Source organism: Mesocricetus auratus, unplaced genomic scaffold (assembly GCF_017639785.1).
Source record: "Mesocricetus auratus isolate SY011 unplaced genomic scaffold, BCM_Maur_2.0 Super-Scaffold_100013, whole genome shotgun sequence".
Classification (NCBI taxonomy): Eukaryota; Metazoa; Chordata; class Mammalia; order Rodentia; family Cricetidae; genus Mesocricetus; species Mesocricetus auratus.
In genome coordinates, this window is record NW_024429196.1 from 19008817 (window position 1) to 19025022 (window position 16206).

The 16206-nt window shown below is 39.5% G+C and overlaps 1 protein-coding gene across 2 annotated transcripts in view; it reads right to left on the reverse strand.

The window, feature by feature from the left end:
* The window catches only part of Slc39a12 (solute carrier family 39 member 12), an 84254-nt gene that overhangs the window by 13188 nt on the left and 54860 nt on the right, over nucleotides 1-16206 (reverse strand). For both annotated transcript variants that reach the window (XR_005880733.1, XM_040755458.1), the window contains exons 10-14: nucleotides 12118-12270; nucleotides 10701-10808; nucleotides 8053-8119; nucleotides 5100-5258; nucleotides 3061-3248 (exon numbers count right to left, since the gene is read on the reverse strand). Coding sequence is in view for 1 of the 2 variants with exons in the window: in XM_040755458.1 (XP_040611392.1) it covers nucleotides 3061-3248; nucleotides 5100-5258; nucleotides 8053-8119; nucleotides 10701-10808; nucleotides 12118-12270 (675 nt within the window). In the remaining variant the exon portion in view is untranslated. The remainder of the gene's footprint in view (nucleotides 1-3060; nucleotides 3249-5099; nucleotides 5259-8052; nucleotides 8120-10700; nucleotides 10809-12117; nucleotides 12271-16206) is intronic.

The window sequence follows — 16206 nt, forward strand, 5'->3', positions numbered from 1 at the left end:
AATCATATAGAAGTCATGTACAGAGGTATCACTTGTAATCCCAGACCTGGGAGGGAAAGACAGGTCGATCCCTGAGGCTTGCTAGCCAGCCAGCTTAGCCTAAGCAGCAAGTCTCAGCTCCCAGTGAGTGAGCCTGCCTCAGAAACAAGATGGACTCTTCCTGAGGAATAACACCTGAGACTAACCTCTGACCTCCAACACATATACACATATGCACATGTATCTGGGGTGGGGGAGCCTCCTTTTGTCTCAGGTAAAGAGCTATGAGGCATGTTTTAAACCTCAGAAGGTTCTGGATGACAGAACATGCCACCATCAACTTAATAGAATCCCCTACCCTGTTGAAATGTCTCTTCTGGTTCCCTCCTCCAGCTCTTTGCTCTGGGTCTCCTCCCAAATGAATTGTTCCCATGTGTCTTTGTTCTTGTTTTGATGAAAATCCATTTGGGACACAGATCTTCACACAAGAGTATTGATTCCCTTGGTCACACAGAGCCGTGGCAACTCTTCATGTCTTTTAGAAAGGATTCAACACAAATTGGAGTCCATGCATTTGGATAAGGCCACCCGCCCCCCTTGGGAGAATGAAGACTGGCAATTTTCCCCAGGGAAGACGTCCTTCTAACTTGACCCCATTGCTAATGGTCCCTTCTTACCCAGAGCTCCTTCTCTTTGGGAGTTCCACTTCTTTGAAACAAATAAACAAACAAGCCAAACATGCAGCTTATCTTTACACATTAAGTCTCCTCAAAAGGTGCCTGGTGAACATCAAGGATTAGCAAACTGAGTTTGCTACCCTAAGATGATCCTTCAACCCGCCAGTTACTCTCATTTATTTTCTTTGCTGTTTCACAGTCTCTGAACCATGTTTTTCCTCTTTTTAAATGGCAGACTGTTTTCTTTGGCACAGCCCCAGAGTACAGCAACAGTTAAAGTCGCCACTATGTGAAAGATCTGTATTTGTTTAGAATTTACTCCGAAGGCCGTGAGAGCAGGCGACCTGGATTTTAGAAGCAGCCCCAGGAAATTCACAGGATTTTCTTTCCTGTCCTCTTGCCAGGATGCTAGTTCTTCCTTGGCCAATGGCAAGCTGCACAAGGTCACAATTAATGCTGAGCTATCAGCCTCCTTGTTCTCTCTCTTGACCCTTACGGTACACACAGCAGAAACTGTGACAGGAAAGCGACAGCATTAGCTTAGGCTCCCACATGACAGATGGGACAATAATCTTCCCAGATCTATTTTGGAGGAACATATAACCTAGCAAAGAAAAGGAATTGACTCTGAACATACACATCCATCATACCTTGAAGAGTGAATCCAATCTAGGTTAGAAAGCAAAATGAACTTCAAAGGAATACGGCAACTGACCCACGAAGGACAAAAGGGAAAGTTGGAACAGGAGGCTCAGAAGTGAACTTGAAGACTGACAGAGACATTTGAACAATGGGTAGCTCACATCACGTGATGGGAAGTGATAGTGTGATTTCCAACTTACAAAAGGTTAGAAATCCGGATTCCTTATCTTGGAAGGAACACAGGAGTGACAGTGACCTTTCGTTGGGAGACAGAGGTCGGAGGTAGAAATTGATCCAATTTTAGCTTCATTATCAAAATGAAAATGTTTTCGTAGCATGGCAAATAATGCTTAAAAAACATTTGTAAATATAGAGCATGCCTGGTATTGACTTTGTCCACTTGACTCAGTTATTAAGCAAAGCTGCCAGGGTTCTGAAGCACAGGGTTCAAATGCTGGCACTTGCCATGGGAACCTCTCTGAAATATGACTTCAGGATGCTGTGGTACTCTGGTTGTAGAATCTCTGCTTCTTGTTCCCTTACTTTTTTCTTATTAAACAACTCTTTGTACTTTCTTCCCGGACAGTAAATAACTGAGTTCTGCAGCATCGCTAGTCAATCCCCAAGGATCTGCTCCACAAATTACCTTCAATGCTGTTTATTTTGCTTTATCTTCTCCAGGATACAGGGAATAACAGAAATTGCTTTTGTTCAGGCTGACTTATCATTTCATTTTTCTTTTCTGTCTTCTACCTCACAAGAAATGCTGATGATTAAGGTTTTATTCTAAAGACTTTTGTTTTGGTTTTGAAATGAGGCCTGGAAATTAGGCGTATATGGCTAGCCAAGGATGAATTTTAACTCCTCATCATCTGCCTCTATCTCCTAAGTGCTGGGGTAAGAGGTGTGCACCACCATGCCCGGAGCTTCTGTAGACCTGCAGACTGAACTTGGAGCTCTGTGCAAACTAACCATTTACTCTACCAACTAAGCTATTTCACCAGCCCCATCCTAAAGATAATTAAAATGTGAGCAAGTCCAACAGATGATGACTTTAAAAAAGGCCTATCTTATGGAGAGCCAAATTACACAGGAAAGAAGGAAAAGAGTGCAGAAAGAAGGAAAGAAGGAAGCAAGGGAGGGAGTGGGGAGGAAAGAAATGGGTAAATTGTCCCAGGTTCTATTTTTATAATAACATTATAGAGAATGAAGATTAATAAGTAAGCATTCATTACTATTAGCTAAGATCTCCTTAGAAAACACGTTGTAGTTTTAGACAGCAAATGGCTTTCATGATCTTTATTTCATGAGAATAGCAATCCTTCATACTTAAAAATGGAATCATATTTCTAGAACACATGGTTGATTGACTAAGTCCAACAGTTATGAATCTAATGACAAACTTTGGTTGAACTGTTGTACATTATGTAGGCAGAATGGCTGTTTAGGAGAACTTTCCATTTTCAGATGCAAGTCTAGGCATTTTGTACAAATGCAACGTTAGGACACTGGTCTGTTGCCCACTTGTGGACTCCGATAAGGGTCAGAATCTCAGATCACCATCAGAATATCAGTCTTGAGTAATGTGTCTTCTGCCTACAACTTACCTTCTTGGCTTCCACAGAGTATTTAATTCTCTCTCTTATATCTACATTATTCAGCTTCCACCACTCTCCCCTTTAATTGATTGTCCCCTCTCATTTTCAGTTGTTTTTACATTTTCAGTGTTAGAAAAACAAAATAGAAAACCCATAAATCTTACCATCTCCACCAAGGATAAATATAAGAACATCCCAGCCGTCACTGTTAAGATCCAGTCTTGGACGCGTGGATCAGCAGACACTGAGAGACCAATATACAGTCCTATGAAGGCGGTCAGGGCACTTACAAAATTCATCAGGATGGCAGTTCTGACCGAGAGTCCCGAACTTAAGAGTACAGCAAAATCTCCTGGAGTTTGGGTAGGGAGGAGGGGATGTCACCATTATTTATTCAAAGGTGCTTTTGACAAATTCATGTACTACTAGTTTGTTTTGAATTAAGCAAATGGAACAGATTTGGAGAGTAAAGATGAATGATCAGTTAGTGAAACTCAGCCACCTACATTTCTGGGGCTCACTGCCGAGTTGAGTTGAAGCTGGAAATGGATCTATTCCTTTTCCTAAATATAGCCCTTCCAGTGAGGTCTGTGACATGTTCTCCAATCTCTGATACGCTGCAGCATTTTCAACTCAGAAAATGCAAACTAAAGGTATCCTCTAGTCTGGAGTTTCTCAGTTCATTTCTGTTGTTGCTTTGGCTTGGATCCTTGACAGGAGAATTGTGATGCTACACAGGCTTTTATGACTTACTTATTTGGGGTCTGTTGTAAAAAAGAGGAAAACTGCTTAATCAGAGATTTTTAAATCCTTGAAAAGTTGATTTAAAAAACAAAACCTCTCTTTAGAAAATGATTTTCTACAATGGCCAGAGAATACTATCCTTTTTCTTCCCATACCTTTGTGCCAAAAGATGAACATTCTCTCTGCAAAACTAGAATGTCTATTTCTCAGTCTCCATCACCAAACAGAGGCTGAAATTGAATATAGAGAAAATGTGGGGCCCCATTCCCTAATACATTGAATAACTGCTCCCAGATGTAACTTGTGATACCACCATACTAGCCTGCTACACATTACTATACTGCCCCGTGATTTGAGGTTGAGAGTCAAGTACCATACCACTAGTGTAGTAACTTAACACATGACCATAGTGTTCTGGGATTGATTCCCAGAACACTTACATTTTAATGCATTCAGAAGAGACCTTGGATAAAGTGAGTCAATAATAACTTGGTAATGAGACTTTGGAGAATGGAGATTAAACACAAGACGGCAAGGGTGGCCCATGGGACAACGTAAACTTGAAATTGAAAGCAAAAAGAATGAGCCTATCCTAGTTTTCTCTTCCCTACTTTGATTAAACACTCTGACTGAAAATTTAGGGGAAGTTTTGTATTATACTTCCATGTCACAGTCTATCACTGAGGGAAGTCAGAGCAGCAACTCAAGCAAGACTTTGAAGAAGAAAGCTTGGAGGGATGCTGCCTGCTGACTCACTCCAGTTCATGCTTAACTAGCTTTCTTGTACAGCTCAGGACTACCTGCTTAGGGAACGGTGCTGCTCTCCATGAACTAGGCTTTCCTAGCCCACCAATGGACAATGAAGACAGTCCCTCACAGACTGCCTACAGGACACCAATCTCATCAAGGTAATTCCTCAATATATACACTCTTCTGAGGTGACTCTAGGTCATGTCAAATTGAGGATGGAGGCCTCCTTCTAGGACACCTATATAGGCAGTATTCCCTCCACTAGTTCTAGGCCTGTTTCCGACATTCCTCTTTTATTTGGTCTTGGTTCAAGGAAACAGGATTGGTATACAAGGTTACACTACAGTTTCCCTCTTAACATGTTAACTATATTCAGCACGCAGATTTTCTGATCTTTGCCAAAGTCCTTTGAATGAGACTTCTCTGAATAATTCTCTTCCATACTGAATTAGCTGGGATCTGTGGGGCATGATTGTTGACCCTGGAAAGAAGATAAGGAGCCCCTTGAGCTTTATCTAAAGGTACAATGTATTTTTTTTGTTTTTGTTGGTTGGTTTTTGTTTTGCTTTGCTTTGCTTATGGTTTAAATAAATTAAAAATGGAAAATTATTGAAAAATAATGTTTCCATGTTTTAAAGTTTAGAGAAGAATCCAAACAAACTATTTCTGGGGATGTACTAGGACAGCCTCAAGAAGCAGGAACACTTACCCATTTCATGGGGAATTTCATGACACAAAATAGCAATTGTTGTGGTCACTCCAGACTCCAGTGAAGATGAGAAGGCTGTCCCTATTACAAGGCCATCTGCAAAATTGTGCAGGCTATCCCCAACCAGTATCATGATTGCCAATAAGCTGATAGTTTTGCCTAAAGAACCAAATGAAGAAGTAAAAAGTATTAAAAAAAACACTACAGATGTCATGGGGTCTTTCCCATGCAAGCCCCTTTCCCATTCAATGTGACATTCTTACATTGCACCTCATTAAATAGCCCTATTATATTCTGCTTTAAAGATAAGCTAGAACTCAAAATGAAATGTGGTACCAAATAAACTCAAAATGGCTACTATGTTTTTAACTGCTTTGACCAATTATAAAATAAACTATATGCTGACATTTGGTTTCTTCCATTTATTGAGCTAAGCTGTGGTGATTTGAATGAGAATTGTCCCATAGGTTCATATGTTTGAATGCTTGATCCCCAACTGGTGAAGCTGCTTGGTAAGGATTGGAAGGTGTGACTCTACTAGCAGAGGTGATGCCAAAAACAGGTTTGGGGGTTTCAAAAGTTTTATTTCATTCTGGGTGCCCCCTCTATCTACTCCATGTGGATTGAGATACAAGTTCTCTGTTGTCCCTACCATCATGTTTTTCTTCCATCACGGTCTCTAACCTCTGAAGTCATAATTATGAACAAAGTTCATAATTTCAATCAAGAGACAGCTAAATTGACTGTGTTACATGGATGGTCTGTGAAATTTATTTATAAGGCTCTTACTTGTTTATAAATATTAAGAATTAAATTAATATGCCAGTGTACATAGTTCAGTGGCAGAGCTCTTGCCTGGTATTTATGAGGGACTAAGTTTAATCTCCAGTCTGAAAAAGAAAAGTATAGAACAAACTTAGAACTTTTTCAGTTTACTAACTTATTTAATCCATTGTTACAACTGGAGAAAGTTTAGAAAGTGATAGTAAACACAGAGAAAAATATCAAATTTTTGAATTCAGGAAGTTCAGTCCAACATTGCCTGAAAACTCTATGCCTCTAATGACATTATGATATCACTTAGATGCTCCTGTCAGCTTTCAAGAACAAAGTTTCTTTTTTATAAAATAACTTAATTTAAAGTGATATATTATAGCATGCCTGCCTGCAAATAAAATATGTTTTCCTTATGCCTACATGTAGTTCTGATAATGATAGAATACATTCAAATGTAGTATTTTCAGTGCTCTAGATCTTTCTAGGAAACTGTATGGCCTGTTTTCATTGCCTATTACTTTATTATCTCTGATTTCAGGTTTCTAAATGTCACACTATGGTAATGTAAGCAGACACAAGGCAAATACACACATTTGCATGTAAATCACAAACAACACACCATGTATCTGTGCATATTCAGGAAGATCATTTACACATTTATCAAAAGATAAGCAATTTGCTGGAAATTTAATATACTTGATACCAAAATATAATATTTCATCCTTGTTCATGTACTTGGCAGCCTTCAGAGTCATGCATGTCTGAACTATCTGATATTTTCCACCATAAAGCATGGGCTAGAACTAATCTGATTTGGATTTTGTTTATTTAAATCAGACTGTGGAGAGGATTTTCACATCCTGTCTTTTGAAATACAAGTTGAGTCCTACCGACGAGGCAATATTTCTGAAAGAAGTAATCACATAGCAGAAGCTAACTCAGTGTTTTCCTGGCAAACGGCAGCTGACTGTGCTAATTTGGATTTTCTCACTGTTCATTCTGCATGCCAAACTTGATACCTGCAGTGGGAAGATTATCTGCATGAAATGGCTGTTGCTCCCTGGCGTGGTTTCCACGTTCTACTCCTAATTTGCCTTGGCACATCCTTCCCCCCCCCCACACCTCTTTCCTTTATTTCAAAAGTAACAAACAACAACACCTGACATAGACTCGCTATGCACCAAAATATTCCAAATTCCTACTGGAACTAAAAATCATACAAAAATTAAATAACATCCTTGAGCTGTAGAAATGGCTCAGCAGTTAAGAACATTAGCTACTCTTCCAGAGGACCCAAGTTTGATTCCAGTACCTAAATAGTGGCTTACAACCATCTTTAACTGCAGTTCTAGGGATCTGACACCCTCCTCTGACAACCAAGGGCACCATACTCCTGAGGAGCACAGACATACATGCAAACAGATATTAACATACATACAAAATGTACAAAAGAATTAAACAACATCCTGGAAGCATAATGGTACAGAATATGAAATTACATATTTTAAAACAAATTAGTGAATTACAAAACTTAGTATAGCCAAAACAGATCAAGTAATGTCATGATAACATCTATAGTAGTAATCAGTACTTACATTAGTAATTTATTCATATTTACATTCCAAGCTACCTGGCAAATTACAGACAATGAACATGTGGTTATTCTATTCTCCAGTACATACTCAAAGCCTAAAGCATAGTACATTTTCAGACTATTTTGTCCATGCAGGTGATCAAATTCAGGGCCATATACATGGTGCCAATTCAGTGACAGTGTCACAAATGAGACAGATCATGAGAGAAAATAAAAATGTAATTCTACCTCAATAAGTAATAGTAAATTAAAGTCCTGGAATACATTAGACGCTTGATTTTAAAAGAGCCCTAGAAAATATATGCACATGTACACTGATTGAAGATTTCAGAAAGTGGCATTAGATAATTGAAGAAATCAATTATAAAGAATGGAATAAAGTCAATATTGATATGTGGTATTCTTAGGAGGCATACAAGAATGAGTACTTACTGAAGATCTTATTGTGAACCTTTCCATCTTGAAATAGAGATGCGCTATTCAGTCTTGTTGGTTTTGACATATTTGTTTAAAAACAGATATAAGCTTTTTCCATGTCACTTTTTAATATTTAAATTTTAACTGTGCAAAATTGGGACTCACATTTTCTGTTGGAGGTTGCCACATCACCAATGGGGAGCTCAGCAGTCTGTGAATCTTCTGGGCCTTTCTGTGTTAAATTAAAATATAATTAATGAAAAGTAAGTAACTGTCACATTAGTTTGCAACCTGAAACTAAGAGTTATATTGACATTTTTCTACTCTAGATACATATTAGAACTTCCACCTTACATATACAACATACAAAGTAGAACAAGGTCACCTCACCAAAATGTCCCACCCCAGTATGGATTATAACTTCTCCTTAGCTGCCTAAGTGGAATACCACCAAGGATACATTTTATCCATTAATAAATATGTCTTTTTAAAAGTATGTGCATATAATTCTATTAGCCAAAGTTGTGAAAACTGACAATAATTTAATGTATTAGAAAACTTTCAGGTATCATTGTCATTGTCACATAAAGGTAAAACTAAAGCTCACGGGTTAAAGTAATAGCAGCTATTCAAAAGACGGGCTATTTGTGGAGATGGGGGGCTGACAAAAGAGGAAATGGCTGTAGGACATAGCACATCTCTTTGCCTGAAATAAGTGAGTAAAGAAAAAAAGAGCCAATATGCTAATTATACCTTATACAGACATGTACTTGTAATCACAAGCTTTATGGCTCTACTAAAAGATATAAATTCAAATATTTATTTTATACACTTTACCTGAAACCTATATATCATTTCACGGTACAATGGAATTTACAGGCAAGCCTCCAAGACCTCTTATATATGAGAAAAAATAATAACGTTTCCTTATTCTACCTACACTTTCCAAAATGAAGAGGAGGGAAAAATCAAACCCATCCAACAATCTGATATGTTAGGGTGAGAAGTGTCCTGACATTTTGAAACTCATTAAGTCATTTTCAGAGACTTACTTTCACGGATGGTGGAGCTCCATACCCCTCATTTCAACACAAATAATAGAGCCAACAGGAATAAGACTTTTCAAACTAATCTTAACCTTAGGTTATTCTCTTTCACACCACATTTTAATGTACCTGAACAATAAGTATACTAAAGTACTAAAATAATTTCCATTTCACTAATTATCACCATCATCTTTATTATGCTTTTCTGAGACAGGGTCTCACAATGTAGGCTATCCAGAAAATCATTATGCAGACCAGGCTGACCCTGAAATCAAGGAGGTCCACCTGCTTCTACCTCTCCAGTGCTGGCATTAAAGGTGTTTATCACCATGACCAGCTTTATAACCACTTTATTATTTTTAATTAATTAATTTATTTTACATCCCAAACCAGCCTCCTGTTTCTACTCTCCTCTCACTTCCTCCCAGCTCCTCCCCTCTGACCCCCAGGCCACTCTTATTTGCTCAGAAAGGGGCACCCCCTCCCTGGTGCATCAACAAAGTATGACCTATCAAACTGCCATAGGACCAAGCACCTCCCCTGTATTCAGTCTGTGCAAGGCAATTCAGCATGAGGAATAGATTTCCAAGAGCCAGCCAATGCAACAGGGACAGCCCCTGCTGCAATTACCAGGAGTCCCACAAATAGACCAAGCTACACAACTGTCTCATATATGCAGAGGGAATTAAAATAATTTTAAGGGAACTCTTGTATGTCCCCACCTCTGAGTTAACATTAGATCTGCAATCTCCTGATACATTTCTTGTGCTGGGTGTATATTATATGTGTGTCTAGCATCGCTTCTCTTCAGGCTTCTCCTTGAACTTCAATCCCCATACAAAAGTCATGCTTACAAGTTTACAGTTGTATGATGTTTTCTATTTGTTCTATCCCTATATGCTTTTGTCTAAGAACTAGAATGAGAATATTTTTGACCTGATTGGAATTTTACTTTAAAACCTACTATGGAAAATTTTGTTGTGAGAAATCCATTTTCATCAAAGGTGCTTGCAATGGCACACATCACTAGACAAAATTGGTTCTCTCCTGGATTTTACAATTAACATTCTTATCCTAGACAGATTAACAAATCCCTCGCCCAGCATTAACTAGGAAATGATTTAGGATTTTACGAAATCGAAAACCCAAAGGTCAAGTGGCTTGTGAAAACAAATAATTCAAATGATGAAAATTATTATGTCAATCTGATCAATGGGTGTTTCACAATGCAGACAGTGGGGACTTAAATCTGTGGATCATGTGTTTTGTGCAAAAAAAGAAAGGAAGGAAGGAATGGAGGTTGGGAGTGAAAGAGGAGGGGGAGAGGAGGGGGAGGGCTTGAGAGGAAAGGGGGTGGGGGAAAGGAAAGGGAAGGAAATAGAGGAGAGGAGAGAAGAGGAGAGGAGAGGAGGGGAGGGCAGGAGGGGAGGGGAGGGAAGGAGAGGGGAGGAGAGGAGGGGAGGAGGGGAGGGGAGGAGAGGAGAGGAAGGGAGGGGAGGAGGGGAGGGGAGGGGAGAGGAGAAGAGAGGAAAGGAAAGGAAAGGAAAGGAAAGGAAAGGAAAGGAAAGGAAAGGAAAGGAAAGGAAAGGAAAGGAAAGGAAAATGGCTTTCAGGTGTTTGGCAACGTTTTCCAAACAGTGTTTCTCATGGTCAAGAACAGGCAAGTCAGAGTGGGTCCTGCTCATTTCCCCCACTGAGTGTCCTCTGAGCATGGAAGAGTAAAGAAAAGCAGCTGAGACTGCAGAATTCTTCAGACCCATGACCTACCAGCTGGATCGTTGAAATAGACTTGCCTCCACCTGACTGGTCGTTTAATTCAGGGTTGAGTGAAAGGTGGTGGGCATGTCCTACATGTCCATTAGCCAACGGCTGGCCCTGCAGGATGGGAACAGCGCAAAATTAGTGAGAGGCCAGAAGCACACATACGTAGACTTTTTCAGTTCCATGCTCTATTCATTTTGCTTATCAACGTTTTGGAGAGGACACAAGAAAATACTTCCTGGAAAATTTCATTGTGATAAATGTTTACTAAAATGCCTCATCTTGGAAAAACATTGCACATACCCAGAATATATTAACAATGTGACTTCAGAAAGTCTAGCAGTGACTGAAAGACGTTGAAAATGAAGTAGTTTAATATTATTATTTTATTTACTAAAACTTACAATTGTACAAAATTTGATCTTTAATTTCTTCTGATATAGGTACAAAAATGATTATCAAATTATATTTCATCTTGCAACTACTAATATAATATCTCCCCAAGTACATTATTCAATTAAACATTTCTGAACATTTGAACATGTGTATTTCTTTTATTGTGTGCAATAACATGGACCTTAAAATTGTGTTGTTATTATTATTGCTCAATGTTTCTCATGTGTGCATGAGTCAAAGCCCTTGTATGGAGGTCAGAGGGTTGCTTTTTGGACTTTCGGACCATGCATTCTACAAACCTGAAATAATTGACTTTTTAAACCAATCATGAAGGTAACACAGAAGATTTCGGCAAGGATATTAACCGCCCAGTACCTGGCTTTTAAAAAACATTAATAACTATAGTTAAGAAGAACATACTCAGAATGAACAGTGTATTGTTTAAATTGCCATGCCTTCTCTGACACGGGTGAATTCATGAAAATGCCGCTACTTTTTACCCAGTGCTGGGAGCCAAAGCCTGGGTCTTGAGCATACAAGGCAAGCACTCTACCACCAAACTGATCTCTAGCTCTTTTTTTTAATTTTTAAATTAATCAGAAAGCAAATTCATTTAGTTAGTTAAGATAGCCCAGGCTGGCCTTGAACTCTCTATGTAGCTGAGGATGACCTTGAAGTGATTTTCCTTCCCCAGTTCTCCAAGTGCTGAGGTGATAATTATGTACCATCACACCCAGTCTACGTAGAACTGAGGCTCAAACTCTCAGAGCTTGACACTAGACAGACACTCCAAGTTGAACCATATCCCTGGTTCCCCCTTTTATTTATTTATCTGTATTTTGAGAAAGAGTATTGCTCTGTAGCCCAGGTTGTCTTTGACACTGTGATCCTCTTGTCAGCCTCTCAAGCACCTGGGATGAAAGGCATATGCTACAGCATACAGCTTACTTTTATGTTTAAATGAGTATTTCTGAAATCAAGATGAATATAATAAAACCTCACAGCAAAGGGTAAAGGAGACATATACCTCAGTATTTGGTGATACAAGAAGAATAAAACATTTTTCTATCAAGAAAAACCCATGGATGCCTCCAAGCAATCCCAACAGCTTCCAAATAGGACCTTGGCTTTCATGGAAATGTCCAAGCTCTGGGGCTTCCTGCTTATGTAAACCAAGAACCTTAAAAAAAATGAAAGAAGATTCAGGCCAGGAAAGCAGACAGGCTAACAGCAGAACTTCGCCTCCCCTTCACTCCACCAAATCCACTCCCCCCACCCCAGTCTTATTCCCAGCTTTGTAACAGAACACTTGCTGTGGCCTCACTTCCTTTCTGTCCCCATTTCCAGTGAATCACACATCTTCCTCTCCAAATTTCCCTCCCCTGCTCATTACTTTATCCTAGTCCCCCACTCCAACGGGCTACTCCAGCCAGTGAAGCAGGTAGGCTAACTGCAGATCTTCATTCTCCCTCCTCTCCTCCAAACCCAATCCCCCTTTAACACCCCCGGGTCTGTAACAGACCTCCTGCTACATCCTCACCTCCCTCCTTGCCCCAGTCTCCAGCAGAACACACAGATCTTCTCCTCCAACCTTTCTTCACCCTAGTTACCGCTTTATCCCAGTCCTTAGTCCAGCCAGGGAAGCAGGTAACCTAACTGCAGCTCCTCGCCGCTCCATTTTCCCCTCCAAACCCAATGCCATGGTCTCACAATTTCACCCCCAAATCTATAGCAAACCATCTGCTGTCCCCTCCCCTTTCTGTCCTCATTTCAGCCGATAACTTAGATCTTCTCCTCCAAACCTTCCTCCCCATTCATGCAGCGATTCTAGCCCCCATTCCATCAGGATTTCCCTGGGGAACCCACCAGTCAAACCTACCAGAGAGGCAGGCAGTCAAGCTTCAGATGTCTACTTTCCCTTCTCTCATCCACATCCAATCTCCCAGCCTCATCTTCAACTCATTAACTGGTTTCGGCCTCTACTCACTCTCTACCCCCATTCAGGGGACTAAGCAGATCCTGGTAGAATTCCCTGCTTTTCTGTCTCCTGTGGACCCTCTCCCCAGCAACCTGTCCTAGCCCATACCCATCCCTAAGTGTTACCTCCTAATATGCACTTTGCCAGGATCCCACAGTAGCCTCACCTATCATATCCCAGAAGAATTTCTTACCAGGTAACACACGGTCACCTAAGAACCATAGAGGGCAACAGAAACCAAGGAACAAAACACTCACCCAACAAAGACCAGACCAAGTATCAGCACCTAGAATTACAATCTTCCAAACCCATATGTCTACATGCCAGTGTAAAACGGCAACAAATAACAATTAGGATAGCATATCCCTGCTAGAATCCACCAATCCTACCACATGCAGTAGGCCCTGAAAACTGCAATATAACTAAACCTCAAGACAAAGACTTTAACATAGCTTTTGTGGCTATGATAGAGGCCCTTAAAGAGAAAATGAATAAATACCTTAAAGAAATCTGTGAAAGCAAAGACAGAGAAAGGAGATAAAAAAGAAAACAATTCAAGATCTGAAAGTGGAAAGAGAGTCAACCAAGAAAACCTAAACCAAGGAAAATCTGGCAATGGAAATTGAGAAACTCAAGCAGGAGCCTCAGAGACAAGTATCACCAACAGAGTGCAAGAGATTGGATGAGAGAATCTCAGTCATTGAAGACATGACAGAAAAAATGGATACCTTGATTTAAAAAAAGTTAAATCTAAAATAATCCTGGCACAAAACATCCAGGAAATCTGGGACATGATGCAAAGACCAAATTTAAGACTAATAGGAGTAGAGGAAGGAGAAGCAACCGAGGCCAAAGGCCCAGAAAATTTCCCTAACCTAAAGAAAAGATGGATGTCAAGGTATAAGAAGCATACAAAACACCAAACAAATGGGGGCATGAGGGGAGCAAATTCCCTCAGCACAAAGTAAACAAAACACTAAACATACAGAAGAAAGAATATTAAAAGCTGCAAAGGAAAAAGACAAAATAACATATAAAGGCCGACCTAGTACACTAATGCCTGACTTCTCAGTGGAGAATCTAAAAGCCAGAAGAGCCTATACAGATAGATGTGCTGCAAACTCTAGGAGACCACAGACGCCAGCCCAGACTATTATACCTAGCAAAATTTTCAATCACAGTAAGTGAAAAAAAATTCCATGATAAAACCAAATTTAAGCAACATATATCTACAAATCTAGTCCAACAAAAGGTGCTAGAAGGAAAACTCTGAACTAAAGAGGTTACCCAAATCCAAAAAAGCACAAGAAATATGTAATCCCAGACAAGCAAATCAAAACAAAAAAAACATACACACCACGACATCAAAACAGCAGTCATCAAAAAATACCAATTCTTGCCAATCTTTCTCAACATCAGTGATCACAATTCCCCAACTTAAAACACACACACACACACACACACACACACACACACACACACACACAATCAGAATGAAGGCTAAACAGAATCCATTTTTCTGCTGCAACCAGGAAATACACCTTAACATTAAGAATAGACATCGCCACAGGGTAAATGATAGAAACAACCATTCCAAGCAAATGAACCTAAAAAGCAAGCTGGTACAGCCATTTTAATATCTGAAAAATACACTTCACATCAACACTCATCAGAAGAGATAGAAAATAATATTATATACTCAAGAAGGGAAATCCACCAAGAGGACATTACAGTTCTTAACATCTATACACCAAACAGAAGGGCACCCAAAGTCATAAAAGAAACACAACAACAGCTTAAATCACATATTGACCTTCACACACTGATAGTGGGAGACTCCAATACTCACTCTTGCCAATAGACAGGTCATCCAGACAAAAACTAAACAGAGAAATGTTGGAACTAACTGGCTATCTCAAAACCAAACACAAAACCAGACACATTCACTCAAACACAAAAGAATATACCTTCTTCTCAGCATCTCGTGGAACTTTCTCCAAAACTGGCCACATAATCGGGCACAAAGCAAGTCTCAACAGATACAAGAAAATTGAAATAACACCCTGCATCCTATCAGAGCACCATGGCTTAAATCTGCATAACAACAACAGAAACAACAGAAAGCTAAGAAACTCATGAAAATTGAACAACTCTCTACTAAACAAAAAGTTGGTCCAGAAAGAAGTCAAAAACTTTCTAGTACTTTGGTACACAGTGAAGATAGTTCTAAAAGGCAAGTTCATAGCACTAAGTGCTCACACAAGAAAACCATGGAGACCTGATACTATCAGAGACCTCATACTAGTAATTTAAAAGACTACCTGAAAGTTTTAGAACAAAAAAGAAATCACACCCAAAAGGAGTAGATGGCAAGAAATAATCAAATTCAGGGAAGAAATCAGTGATATAAAAACAAAGAGAACATGGAATGTAAAAAGTAAATTAATAAAAACAATTAAAAAACAAAGAGAGCAAAATAAAAATAACCAATGAAATGAACAGTTGGTTCTGTGGTTCTGCTTCTTCACTGAGATCATTGGTGCATTAGTCCATGAGGGATGAGGAAGTAGGAGCAGGGAACAGGGTTCAGAAGGTTGCGAGTACCAGAGAAAGCCCTCTGAGAGATGACTTTGGTGAATCAGCTCAGATTTATTCCAGTATATAGAAAATATTTAGGATTGGGGAGCCTGGGAATAAACTCTAATTTGTGTTAAGTGTCATGCTTCTCTTATAAGCCTTCTTATGTGCCCATGTGCCAGGAGGGTCCTATAGCAACGCCCCTATTACAAGTCTTAGTTACCATACATGCAGCAGGGAAAGGCTTCTAGCAGGAAACTGTGCCAAGGGTCATGCTGAAGATAAATCAGGCATCCAGGCTTAGAGACAGGTTTCAGATAAGGTCAGGTAGACAGCAGGAAACCTTGATAATGAGGAGGGAGTCCTCATGTTGCTGAGCTTTGGGGAAAGCTGCCAGGACATGATTGACTTCAACCTCTGACCAGCAAGGCCTTTCATCAGGTTGTTTGAAGAAATTAATAAGGTTGACAAAACCTTATCCAAATTAATAAAAAGGAAGGGATATAATACACAAATTAGCAAAATTAGAAATAGAAAAGGTGACATAATAACAGACACCAA